General features: G+C 38.0%; 1 protein-coding gene, 1 long non-coding RNA gene and 1 pseudogene across 2 annotated transcripts; 1 reads left to right on the top strand and 2 right to left on the bottom strand.

Annotated features, from left to right (window-relative positions):
• Positions 1-138: 138 nt before the first annotated feature.
• On the bottom strand, positions 139-5,339 carry LOC128606419 (dynein regulatory complex subunit 4-like; annotated as a pseudogene).
• On the top strand, positions 4,678-8,185 carry LOC128606422 (uncharacterized). The gene is made up of 3 exons (XR_008385676.1): positions 4,678-4,891; positions 7,836-8,000; positions 8,148-8,185. It is a non-coding gene; the product is annotated as an uncharacterized LOC128606422 (long non-coding RNA).
• A 1,215-nt stretch (positions 8,186-9,400) lies between these two features.
• Positions 9,401-13,341, bottom strand: LOC128606421 (dynein regulatory complex subunit 4-like). The gene is made up of 9 exons (XM_053622531.1): positions 13,189-13,341; positions 12,813-12,950; positions 12,012-12,209; positions 11,716-11,922; positions 11,092-11,146; positions 10,785-10,990; positions 10,343-10,510; positions 9,929-10,015; positions 9,401-9,788 (listed from the first exon to the last, which is right to left on the bottom strand). The coding sequence occupies exons 1-9, from the start codon at positions 13,189-13,191 to the stop codon at positions 9,660-9,662; spliced, it is 1,191 nt and encodes a 396-aa protein (XP_053478506.1). The 5' UTR covers positions 13,192-13,341; the 3' UTR covers positions 9,401-9,659.
• Between the last annotated feature and the right edge of the window lie 668 nt (positions 13,342-14,009).

Raw genomic sequence — 14,009 nt, 5'->3', positions numbered from 1 at the left:
GACAATACTTTATTAATCCCCAGACGGCGAAATTAGAATGATATATATACACAGTATCTCACAAAAGTGAGTACACCCCTCACATTTTTGTAAATATTTGATTACATCTTTTCATGTGACAACACTGAAGAAATGACACTTTGCTACAATGTAAAGTAGTGAGTGTACAGCTTGTGTAACAGTGTAAATTTGCCGTCCCCTCAAAATAACTCAACACACAGCCATTAATGTCTAAACCGCTGCCAACAAAAGTGAGTACACAAGTGAAAATGTCCAAATTGGGCCCAATTAGCCGTTTTCCCTTCCCGGTGTCATGTGACTTGTTAGTGTTACAAGGTCTCATTTACACTGTTACACAAGCTGTACACTCACTACTTTACATCGTAGCAAAGTGTCATTTCTTCAGTGTTGTCACATGAAAAGATATAATCAAATATTTATAAAAATGTGAGGGGTGTACTCACTTTTGTGAGATACTGTATATATTAGTTCTTATTATTTATGCTTTTTTTTAATCTAAAAAAAATTAGAATATGGTGGAAAAGTTTTTTTTTTTCCCCCGTAATCTAATTAAAAAAGTGGAACTTTAATATTTTCTAGATTCATTAAACACAAAGTGAAATATTGTGAACCTTTTTTTTGTTTTAATCTTGATAATTATGGCTTACAGTTCATGGAAATCACAAATGCAGTATCTCAAAATATTAAAATAAAGAATTTATAATACGGAAAGGCACTGGGCTCTAAATTGGAGGCAGGAAGGACCTTGTTAAGCGGTCCCTCTTTATTCTCCGGTCTCTGTTTGAGCGACCAGTTTCTTCTCCTGAAGAAGGTTCTTAATGCCGCTCTTCTGCTGCACCTCCAGGATGGCCTTGTCGAACTTCTTGAACAGTTCATCGTGATCCTGCTGCACCTGTCGACCATGAAATGAGAGACAGGGGATTTTGAGTAACTTTATTCCTTAAATAACTTATGGATCTCTCGTTCTCTCTCTCTCACCTTACTGAATCTCTGCTCCAGAAGTTCATGCTCCATTTTCAGGTCCTTCAGCTTGTTATTTGTCACTTTGAGACGTGCTTTCGTTCCCTGACGGAGGAATAAAACGGGATCAGTTAGAAATTGTGGTGTGTTTAGTACTCACACACACATGAGAGGAATAAAACACTTCAGGACATGCTGTTATTGGAAAATAATCAGTAACTGTAACTCCACTTCAGCACACCACCTTGTCGTTCATTATTTTCCTATAACAGCACACCTCAGAGGGTGTTATTCCTTACATAATACAAGCTAAGTATGTATGTAATGCTAATGTAGTATGTAATAATGGAACGATAATTAAACAGCGAAAGTGATGATGCAACTTCAGTGCAGACCGAGATTAAAAGAGACACATACCACCAGTAAGCTTTTGTCCTTCTGATGGTCTTCGTGCTGTTTCTGTAGCACTGACACTTCCTGCGTGGCTTTCTGCAGTAGCTCCGTCAGACGTTTGTTCTGCTGCAGCACATTGGGCATCTCCTTCTCCAACATCTTACCCTTCGTGTTCTTTTCAGCCACTTCCTCCTGTAATTACAGTCAAAGGGAGAACGAAGAGCTTTAATGACACACGGGGTCAGAATAAAGCTGAGATCAATCAGAGATCCAAATAGGTGAGGAGTTATGACTGACTCATTGGAATGATTACTGAGTAACAATTTTACCAAAGCAAAAGAGATGGATGGACGGACGGACGGACGGATAATTAATGTTTTAAGGATGGATGTACTGATGACTTAAGCAATTCTGTATAGGTTATAAGAATAAATTTGAGGTAAAGCAGGAGATGATAACTCTACTCAACGTACCTCAAGCGAGCCGATTTGGTTCACGCGCTCCTGAGTGAGATCATTATAAAAGTTCTGTAGATCACCGAAGGCTTTATCGTGGTTCTTTATCAGCGTGTTAATGTGGACGTTCAGCCTTTGCTCGATCTCATGGATTTCAGTCTTGCGCCTCAGGTCTTGCTCCTCTCGATGTTTTTCCAGCTTCTTCTCATACGTAGCCTTGATTACTGTAGATAAACTTCAGCACGTTAGGATGTGGTACAATACTCCATGTACAGGGACATTTCATTCCATGGAGAGTCAAAGACAGACGCTGTTAATACAGTACCTCGTAATTTTTCCTCAAATTCACTTCTGAGCTTGGTGATCTCCTTTTCATTGCTCTGTGGAAACAAATGAGTGTCTATTAACATGACAGTATTGATGAATAATCTGAAGGTCCAGTACAGACATCTGCATTATATTTACTAACTCACTGAAAGAAAGAACAGAATCGAAGCTCTATGCTTAAGATATTGAGACAGCTTAATCCTTATTGTCGCCTTTAATTTGTAAAATGTAATTGCAAAAAAACATTAGGGCTTTTTAAGGACCCATGGACACACTACACTGCTTAGTGCATGGTGATGTAACATTACGTGACTGAAGTCTGACATAAACCACATAATCTAAGGCAGGAGGCTCAAACTCAAATTCTGCCTAGGTAGGAGGTTCTGGAACAAGGCAGACTCCACCCCCTGGACTTTTGGTTCTGCAGCAAGGTGTACCGGTACAAGGAGCTGGATCAGGTACGACTTCACCCAGGTAGGAGGAGCTGGACCAGGTCTGCCATAAATTTAAGTCTATTCAATTTTAAAAAACCCGAACCCGAACCCTGGGTGCTCATATTTATTAAGGAAAGCATTTAAGAAGAGCTCGCATGGGATTATCTCTGAACAAACATGTCTTAAGTTTCCCATCTCTTCTGTCTTTGTGCTCCATCGACTTTTCTTTTTTCAACATTATTTGTAGGTCTTTACACTAGGGGATCCATTTTGGGATTAGTAGCCAATCACTGAATCACACTAAAGGCCAGCACTCAGGCATTTCTGGAGGTTTTTGGGTACGTTATCACATCACATGCAACAGATAATCCCTGATTTTATCCACTGAGTTTCAGAACTGTGTGATGGGAAAACACTTGAGTTTGAGACCTGTGATGTAAGGTTAATGATAAACAGACTAACAAGCACTCACCAGTTTTAGGCTCTTGATGGATTTCTTGTACGAGAGCTCCTGTTCTTTCAAATCCACTTTCAGGCTCTGCATGTCTTTCTGCAGCTCGCTCTCCAGGTCTGCCCACTCTTTCTCCAGGAGTTTGGTGGCAACCACTCCCTCGCTCTTACACTCCGCGATGCTATTTTGATGTTCTAACAGCATGTCTTTAATCTTCTCCTTGTACTTCTGTAAAAAAAAACATCAGAACATAAGATGCATCCTTTTAGACACTTCATTTTAGACATTTTCTGAGTCACCGAAGAACACTGATCATTATTACTCATACCCTGATCTCTTCCTGATGTTTCTCCTCAGATTCTTCCAGTCCTTTATCCCTGTTCCTTATTTCTGCTTTCTTCTCCTCTATCTGGTTTTTGGTGAGCTCCCAAAAGCCTTGTACCTTATCTCTCTCCAGCTGGAAGTAATTGCGCTCTTTTTGCTCCCGATCCAGCTCCTCGCGGATCTGGATAATTTGTTTTTCCAGCTGATGGAGAATCAACATTAGTGGTGAATTACAGCACACAATGGAGTGTTACAAAGCAAATCAGTTACAAAAAGCAATTCTTAGTTAATGCGAATCTACAGTGCAGTGCAAAAATTAACAAGCGTTTATAGCTGCTATATCGTAAGTGCTTGTTTCATTGACGTACCACAACGTTAAATGTAATTATAATGTATAAAAAATAATGCGTCTTACGTGAATTCTACAGCAAACCGCTGTAGAACATGAGGAATAAAACACTTCGGGATGTGCTGTTATAGGAAACTAATCAACTTCAAAGTGGTAACAGTAACGCTGCTTCATCACACCACACCATTGTTGATTATTTCCTATAACAGCACCTCCCCAAGTAGTTTATTCCATAGATAGCATACACTATAGACCGAACACACTAAAAGTCTTGTTGATGTAAGTTAAAGGTGCATTAGGTAGGTTTTTTTTTCTTTCCAAGATTCAAAAACTTTTGCACTCGTGTGTATGTTAAGCTCATCACGCCTCAGTCCGTGCTCAATGATTATGGGTTACTATATTTATACATTTATATTTAAGTGATTTAGCTAGGATAAGACAATTTGCACATTTCTTAAACTTTACCTGCTTCTTCAACATTTCATCCTCTGTAGATGGTACTTGGGCTACAGTACTGCTCTTTTCCTCCGCAGACTTCCCTGTTCCTTTCTTTTTCGGAGCCTGAAACAGTAATAAAAGTTATTAGTTTATTTAGCCTTAACTCCATATTTAAACCTTAAACACACATTTAACAACAAAAGACTAGACTAGGCTCTAATGTTATTTAACTACCTAGTGGTTTGTAACTATAAGTAAGCTGTATTGATTATTGAAATCTAGCCTGTTAACTATGAAAAACATTTAACCCTTTAAATTGATCAAATATTTCATTTGTTCAAAATATAATATTTATACTTACCATGATCTTGCTGTAATTAGCTAATAACTTTATTATTATTATTAATCACCAGTACACCAAGACAAATTAATTGCTTGCAAATGTAAACCACTGATCTCTCTCTCTCTCTATATATACACACACACACACACACAAGGGTGATGCGCATCATAATAGAAGTGATTCTAATTCTGATTCTGACCTGTGACGTCACTGCGCACGCGCACACACACAGCCCTTATACTCTGAATGCAAGCATTAGTTTAAATTCACTGATATGGAGGCAAGCCAAAAAGATTTATTGAAAGCATTAACAGTTCAATAATTATTAGTGACGTTAGGCTACATGTTGCTGACAGGACACGGGCTGAATGGTGATGCATGGTGGTCCATTAGGAGGTAGTTTATAACATTGCAATGCGTTAGCATCTTTAACAAACAACTGGCTAACATTACATGGAGCATAACGTTAGCTGGTTTCACGGCTACAATACAGCTGCCTCAAACAAACATAATATAGGGCCAGTCTTTCAGGTGCTTCGCCAAATTCCAGGTGTTTCCTCGCTTTGTTTGAAATGAACGAGAGCATCAATTATATGTTTACGTCATCCGCCAGGAATGCGAAGTATTTCCATATTTAACTCTTTACCACCTTTCCTCTCAATGATTCGGGGCGGAGCTAAACTTCTCACCATCTTTGTAGTTTTCCCCGTGTGCTTGTGGGCGTGCTACTTCTTCTTCTTCTTCCTTACCACTTGTGGACCGACTAATACACGAACGCGTATTTGCTGCCCCCTTCAGTTCTGGAAGAATTGCAACCTCGCTAGCTTCATTACCATTGGTACAGTCGCTACTGCAGAAAAATAAGTACCGTCACGTTTTAGGAATGTTCCGGAACCGGATGTAACTGAGCTGGCTGAGACAACACGCAGAAATTTGCGCGTTTCGAGTGTCATTAATTTCTTGTGCTTATTAATAATTTCAATGTGCTTTATTTGCAATGTTGGCATTGCTTGCTGGAACATTTAATTTTCCTTGGCTTGGAAAAAACCTTTTCCAATGCCTGTCTGTAAGGGTTTCAGGAGCAGGTCCATTGATAGTGTTTTTTTTTTTTTTTTTTTAAATTGATATAAGTCAGAATCTCTCATTTGTAAAATACAAAGCCAGGGCTCTACAGTGCGACCATTTCAGTAGCATTTGCGACTGAAAGGTACTTTGTGTGACTGTGGAAATATATATATATAAAATATAGTCGCACCAGTGCGAGTGACCTATTCGAAGTTGTAGAATACAATCGGAATAAAATCTACAAGTCCAAAACGCATCTACACCATGCAACAGTTACTTTCCCACTGCTTTTCATCATCAATTGTGCAAATACTGCAAAGCAGCCAAGAGTAACACTGTACATCACAAACCGCCATCTTTTGTTGATCACGAAAAATGACCTGAACTGCGACATGCTCGTGTAGCCACAGCGGCAGTACATTAATAATAATGCTAACACTACAAGGTGGGTGTAATTCAAACTTCTTTATTAAATAATTTCTCACCCATCATAATGAAGTGCTTAACTTTTCAGTTTGTAAACATACAGTATGCTGCCGCTCTCCTTCACCAACTCTAATAGACAGCGAATTCACTTCATTTAAGCTCACGGTTGACATATCACTAGAAAAGTCAATTCCAGTTTTCATGTTTTGATTTAATCCCCCAAAAACACAATATTACCAGCAGACATGGCAACACTGTACTGGGGGAACCGATCTGAAAGGAACAACTGATTAACAAAAAAAATTAATAAAACGTAAAGACAGAAAATGTACTTAGATATAAGAAAATAAATTGATAAACAAACAAACAGGATAACCGGTATCACGATTCGGGTAGCCCGAGTGATTTTTCTCTTTTTAACTGTTTCGGCTGCGTCCGAAACTGCATACTTGCCTACTATATAGTATGCGAAAATCAGTACGCCAGAGGGGTAGTACGTGAGAAACAGTTGGTGAGAAATACCTGGACGGCGTACTACTTCCGGTGAGATTTTGAAGTATGCAACCGATGCACACTGCGCGAGTCAATCAATGGTGCAGACGAGCTCAGAAAAAAAAATTATTCATTTTAAAAAGACGCATTAGACAGCGTTGGCCCTTTTTAAATATTAAACCTTGGTTAAACAGGCCTTTAACAATACCCCAAAAAATTGTTAACTTGTTTAAGACGTGCGTTTATGATGACATCGAAGGTCACATGACAATGCCAACATGGCGGATTTAGTATGTCCGCGATTGTATTCATACTACACACACACACTGATTAATACGTATCGTCACAGTACGCGATATTACTTAGGTCCCTCAAGTTGCTAGAACCTTACCCATGTTCATATATCAAAATCAATGCTTTATCAAAACCTACTGAACATATGTGCCTACATAACCTAATAAAACCTACATAAATATGTGCATACAATACACACAAGGTAAGCACAAGTCTGCACATTACTGTAAAAAAACAAACAAAAAAAAACTGATTTGTAAATATGCAACAGTGAAATTCATTAACAGCCTGAAACATGTTTAAGAAATACAGCCGTTTCCAAATTTCAAAACATGACAGATGGCGACATCTTCAGGACGAGAGGCGAACTACAGATAATACTCAAATCCTCTCAAGTAAAGCGCGCATTACAAATCGATATCGTTCCGTTAAATTGAAGATAGATTAAAATCGGAGAATCGATATTTTTTTTTTCTTTTACCCAGCCCTAGTACCTAGAACACAAGACCTATTTCACGACTAAACCAGCCTTGTACAAAAAAACGAAGGAAAATCGCATGGATGATACAGTCCTAGAATTATTTATCTAACGTTTTTTTTTTCACATCTACATGAATACATGAATAATATAATCCCAGCACTCGAACCCAAATCTGACAGGGTTTTTCACAAGTTACTCAGCTTTTAAAACCCAGGAATAGTCACAAGAAAACCAAAGCTATTTTCCCGCTCAAAAAATTTGCTCTAGCTAGCTAAGAAACAGTTGTCACTATACTAAACGCTAATTAAAGTCCCCCCTGAATCAATCCTTTAAAAAGGTTTATTCTCTGTTTTGCACAACGCCCCTATATATAGCTACAAATGCCTTCAAAATCCTCTAAAATATAATTTCGCATCAACAAACCACAGTAAACAGCAAGCTAATGCTAACTTCAACAATGAAAACCTCCTTTATCAGTCATGAGCTAAGTATGCTAATAAACTAGACAGCTAGAAAAAGATACTAATCTTTCTGTCAGTTTTGTATTTTCCTCTAAAAACCCATCTGTCGCTGCCCGCACAGAACCTTCAAGTGGTTCTGATGAAGTCCAGCTCGATTTACTTTCTCACTGAGTAAATTGAGTGGGAATTCATCTGAACCACTTCTTTTGGTTTGATTGGCGGTTGACAACCAGCTTGAAGGTGCATTACCGCCACCTACCGGACTGGAGTGTGGAGCCTTCAACAGGTAGGGACAAAATCAAATTAAATTCTAAATTCTCCCTATTAACTCTGTAATCGTTAGATCATTAATTAACAGTAATAAAGTAAAACAGTAATATTTAAATCAGATTTCTTTAATTCTGCCATCATGTCCTTTGTCTCCTCCTCATAGCCCCTACATTCCAACTGCACATGCTGTACTGATTGCAGTGTATACACCTACCAGGTGGATGTTTATCTCCTTTGTGAAGTGTCTGATTTAATCCAGTGACCACCTCCTTGGAAGACAGTGTTTTAGACATGTCGTTAATATGAAAAGAGGGCTGAGATGTAATGACTTATTCATCTTTTAAAGGAAATAGACATAACAAATAACAAAAAAAAAGAGTCAATTACACAGGTGCTCTGCTAAAAGGTGTAGAAGCAACGAGAATAATTGCATTGTTTTTTTGTGGGTCCCCCACTAATTTATAAACAATAATAATACCCACAGAGAATACAGTAAAAGTTGCTCAAATTTAAAAAAAATAAATAAATAAATTTTGGATCAAATTTAAGAAAAAAATTAAATTCAGCAGAGAGATGAATTATATAACTGGATGGCCCCAGGAATTAAGGACTACCTGTGACATTCAGTGGAGAATTTAGTCACTATTAATAATACTGTCCAGCTGGTTCCTCACACTGAGTTCTAGCTGATAGCTGGAGTTGTTTGTTAATCCACACACTCAGTTGGCAGTTATTTTAACACTATGGTAAAACTAATGCAGTCAGTTTTTATTGAAACTAATTTAGAAAGCTGTTGATTCCACTGTATGAGACACCAGAAACTACATCCCCAAAATGATCATACAGTTGAATCTGTTGTAAACATATAGTATGTATGTATGTACAGTATGTGTGTGTGTGTGTGTGTGTGTAAACACATATTTGATGGTGATCCGGCCAGCAGATTTTGACGTATAGAAGCCAGAAATTTGTCTGTTGGTGGTGCTAGAGGTCACAAGGTCACAAAATTAACAAGATTCATCCTCTGAGGAATATCTATATGCTCACTAAATTTCACCGAAATTCAATCAGGTGATTTGCGCTGTGGTGAATGAGGGGACGGATCAATTGAAATTAAATCTAAACCCCACCAGTGGGGAAATGAAGCTGACCAAAAGTCAACATCGATTCACTGTTTGTCTTTTCAACACTGAAAAGCAATGAATTCTCAACATTGATTCAATATTATTTAGCACTGAATATTCAACCTCAACCAATGTGCTGATGATTCTGATGGAATTTCAACATTGAATCAATGTCACCTTGCTATCTGGGATATGTTACAAACCACTAGTTAGCTAAATAACATTAGAGCCTAGTCTAGTCTTTTGTTGTTAAATGTATGTTTAAGGTTTAAATATGGAGTTAAGGCTAAACTAAGAACTAAGAACTTTTATTACTGTTTCAGCCTCCGAAAAAGAAATGAACAGGGAAGTCGCACACATACAAATAAGATAACATTCAATGACATGCTTGCTTTTTTGAAAAAAATTAAAATAAATAAAAATATATGAGCTTATAACTCATGGAAATCACAAATCCAGTATCTCAAAATATTGAAATAAAGAATTTATAATACGGAAAGGCACTGGGCTCTAAATTGGAGGCAGGAAGGACCTTGTTAAGCGCTCCCTCTTTATTCTCCGGTCTCTGTTTGAGCGACCAGTTTCCTCTCCTGAAGAAGGTTCTTAAAGCCGCTCTTCTGCTGCACCTCCAGGATGGCCTTGTCGAACTTCTTGTACAGTTCATCATGATCATGCTTCATCTGACGACCATGAAATGAGAGACAGGGGATTTTGAGTAACTTTATTCCTTAAATAACTTAGGGATCGATCTCGATCTCTATCTCTCTTTCTCGCTCTCTCTCTGTCTCTCTCTCTCTCTCTCTCTCCCTCTCTCTCTCACCTTACTGAATCTCTGCTCCAGAAGTTCCTGCTCCATTTTCAGGTCCTTCAGCTTGTTATTTGTCACTTTGAGACGTGCTTTTGTTGCCTGACGGAGGAAAAAGGGATCAGTTAGAAATTGTGGTGTGTTTAGTACTCACACACGCAGTAACCCTCTCAAACACATGAGAGGAATAAAACACTTCAGGACATGCTGTTATTGGAAAATAATCAGTAACTGTAACTCCACTTCAGTACACTTCACTTCAGCACTTGTCGTTCATTATTTTCCTATAACAGCACACCTCCAAGTGTGTTATTCCTTACATAATACAAGCTAACTAAAGGTATGTAGTATGTAATAATGGAAGGATAATTAAACAGTGAAAGTGATGATGCAACTTCAGTGCAGACCGAGATTAAAAGAGACACATACCGCCAGTATGCTTTTGTCCTTCTTATAGTCTTCGTGCTGTATCTGCAGCACTGACACTTCCTGCGTGGCTTTCTGCAGTAGCTCTGTCAGACGTTTGTTCTGCTGCAGCACCTTGGGCATCTCCTCCTCCAACATCTTACCCTTCGTGTTCTTTTCAGCCACTTCCTCCTGTAATTACAGTCAAAGAGAGAACGAAGAGCTTTAATGACACACAGGGATCAGAATAAAGCTGAGATCAATCAGAGATCCAAATAGGTGAGGAGTTATGACTGACTCATTGGAATGATTACTGAGTAACAATTTTACCAAAGCAAAAGAGATGGACGGACGGACGGATAATTAATGTTTTAAGGATGGATGTACTGATGACTTAAGCAATTCTGTATAGGTTATAAGAATAAATTTGAGGTAAAGCAGGAGATGATAACTCTACTCAACGTACCTTAAGCGAGTCAATTTGGTTCACGCGCTCCTGAGTGAGATCCTTATAATAGTTCTTTAGATCACCGAAGGCTTTATCGTGGTTCTTTATCAGCATGTTAATGTGGACGTTCAGCCTTTGCTCGATCTCATGGATTTCAGTCTTGCGCCTCAGGTCTTGCTCCTCTCGATGTTTTTCCAGCTTCTTCTCATACGTAGCCTTGATTACTGTAGATGAACATCAGCACGTTAGGATGTGGTACAATACTCCATGTACAGGGACATTTCATTCCATGGAGAGTCAAAGACAGACGCTGTTAATACAGTACCTCGTATTTTTCCCTCAAATTCACTTCTGAGCTTGGTGATCTCCTTTTCATTGCTCTGTGGAAACAAATGAGTGTCTATTAACATGACAGTATTGATGAATAATCTGAAGGTGCAGTACAGACATCTGCATTATATTTACTAACTCACTGAAAGAAAGAACAGAATCGAAGCTCTATGCTTTTCTGCTGTATCAGCTGATCGAAAAGTTTTCCTATATTTCTGGTTTCAGGCTTTTAGAATAAATTATTATTTAGGCCTTAGAGAGATTTTGTTTAAAAAGCACACTTATTTAGGAATAAATAAACATTTAACACTTTAAATTGATCAAATGTTTCATTTGTTCAAAATATAATCGACTTTTCTTTTTTCAACATTATTTGTAGGGGATCCATTTTGGGATTAGTAATTCTGGGATCCATTTTGGGATTAGTAGCCAATCACTGAATCACACTAAAGGCCAGCACTCAGGCATTTCTGGATGGTTTTTGGGTACGTTATCACATCACATGCAACAGATAATCCCTGATTTTATCCACTGAGTTTCAGAACTGTGTGATGGGAAAACACTTGAGTTTGAGACCTGTGATGTAAGGTTAATGATAAACAGACTAACAAGCACTCACCAGTTTTAGGCTCTTGATGGATTTCTTGTACGGGTGCTCCTGTTCTTTCAAATCCACTTTCAGCCTACGTATATCTCTCTGCAGCTCGCTCTCCAGGTCTGCCCGCTCTTTCTCCAGGAGTTTGGTGGCAACCACTCCCTCGTGCTTACACTCCACGATGCTATTTTGATGTTCAAACAGCAAGTGTTTAACCTTCGCCTTGTACTTCTGAAAAAAACAGAAGATGCATCCTTTTAGACACTTCATTTTAGACATTTTCTGAGTCACTGAAGAACACTGATCATTATTACTCATACCCTGATCTCTCGCTGATGTTTCTCTGCAAATTCTTCCAGTTCTTTATCCCTGTTCCTTATTTCTGCGTTCTTCTCCTCTAGATGGCTTTTACTGATCTCCCAAAAGTCATGTATCTTATCTCTCTCCTGCTGGAAGTAATTGCGCTCTTTTTGCTCCCGATCCAGCTCCTCACGCATCTGGATAATTTGTTTTTCCAGCTGATGGAGAATCAACATTAGTGGTGAATTACAGCACACAGTGGAGTGTTACAAAGCAAATCAGTTACAAAAAACAATTCTTAGTTAATGCGAATCTACAGTGCAGTGCAAAAATTAACAAGCGTTTATAGCTGCTATATCGTAAGTGCTTGTTTCATTGACGTTCCACAACGTTAAATGTAATTATAATGTATAAAAAATAATGCGTCTTACGTGAATTCTACAGCAAACCGCTGTAGAACATGAGGAATGAAACACTTTGGGATGTGCTGTTATAGGAAACTAATCAACTTCAAAGTGGTAACAGTAACGCTGCTTCATCACACCACACCATTGTTGATTATTTCCTATAACAGCACCTCTTATTTCCTAACTAACAGCACCTCATTATTTCCTATAACAGCACCTCAAGTAGTTTATTCCATAGATAGCATACACTATAGACCTAACACACTAAAAGTCTTGTTGATGTAAGTTAACGGTGCATTAGGTAGGTTTTTTTTTTTATTATTATTTTTTTTTTTTATGGGTTACTATATTTATACATTTATATTTAAGTGATTTAGCTAGGATAAGACAATTTGCACATTTCTTAAACTTTACCTGCTCTTTTGACATCTCCTCCACAGTAGATGATTTTCGGGCTACAGTACTGAGCTTTCCCTTCGCTGTAGATGGTTTTTGGTCTACAGTACTGCTCTTTTCCTCCGCAGACTTCCCTGTTCCTTTCTTTTTCGGAGGCTGAAACAGTAATAAAAGTTATTCGTTTATTTAGCCTTAACTCCATATTTAAACCTTAAACACACATTTAACAACAAAAGACTAGACTAGGCTCTAATGTTATTTAACTACCTAGTGGTTTGTAACTATAAGTAAGCTGTATTGATTATTGAAATCTAGCCTGTGAACTATGAAAAATATTTAACCCTTTAAATTGATCAAATATTTCATTTGTTCAAAATATAATATTTATACTTACCATGATCTTGCTTTAATTAGCTAATAACTTATAACTTAGTATACCACCAGTACACCAAGACAAATTAATTGCTTGTAAACATAAACCATTGATATCTCTCTCTCTCTCTCTCTCTCTCTCTCTCTCTCTCTCTCTACACAACTGTGATGCACGTCGTAATAGAGATGATTCTAATTCTGATTCTGACCTATGACGTCACTGCACGTAATTACAAGAACACATCGTGTTCAAATCTCGCGAGAAGAGAAATCAAGCCGTTACGTGACGGGTGAGGTTGCAGTAGATGGCGCTGTTGCTATCCGCCATTTTGCAAGGTGGCATGTTTATGTGCAAATATTTTTATTGCAAATGCTATTCCGGTTAATTAGACTGTAACTCGCGGTTTTTCGCTATTTTTTTTTTACTACTTATATAAATATTAGTGAATGTGGGGGAGCTAAACTGTACTTAATGGTATTTTTAATGGTTAAACAGTTATGCAAAGAAATGTCCATTGTTTAAAAAAAGTGCTATACAAATAAAACTGAATTGAATAATAAAAAAAATGAGATGAATGATGTTCCAAAAATATGTTTGTTTGTTTGTTTGAATGATTCTGACTTTTCACTGTGTTGAGTCATTCATTCATGATGAAACTGGCCAGTTTAAGATTGGAAATACATTGTTTGCTCTCACTCAGATTGCTGTGATAGTTCTGTGGGGTTTTTCAGTGGGCTGCCCACAGAAAACCCTCATGAGGCCCAAAAAGGCAAAACTGCTGTAGGCCTTGAATGGGCTAATCATCATGGGGGCCCGTGTTGGATTTTTTGCCCGCAGAAAGC

This window comes from Ictalurus furcatus, chromosome 4, assembly GCF_023375685.1.
Source record: "Ictalurus furcatus strain D&B chromosome 4, Billie_1.0, whole genome shotgun sequence".
In the NCBI taxonomy this organism is placed as follows: Eukaryota; Metazoa; Chordata; class Actinopteri; order Siluriformes; family Ictaluridae; genus Ictalurus; species Ictalurus furcatus.
Note: the sequence above shows the minus strand (reverse complement) of the source record. Positions and strands in the feature narration are given on the sequence as shown.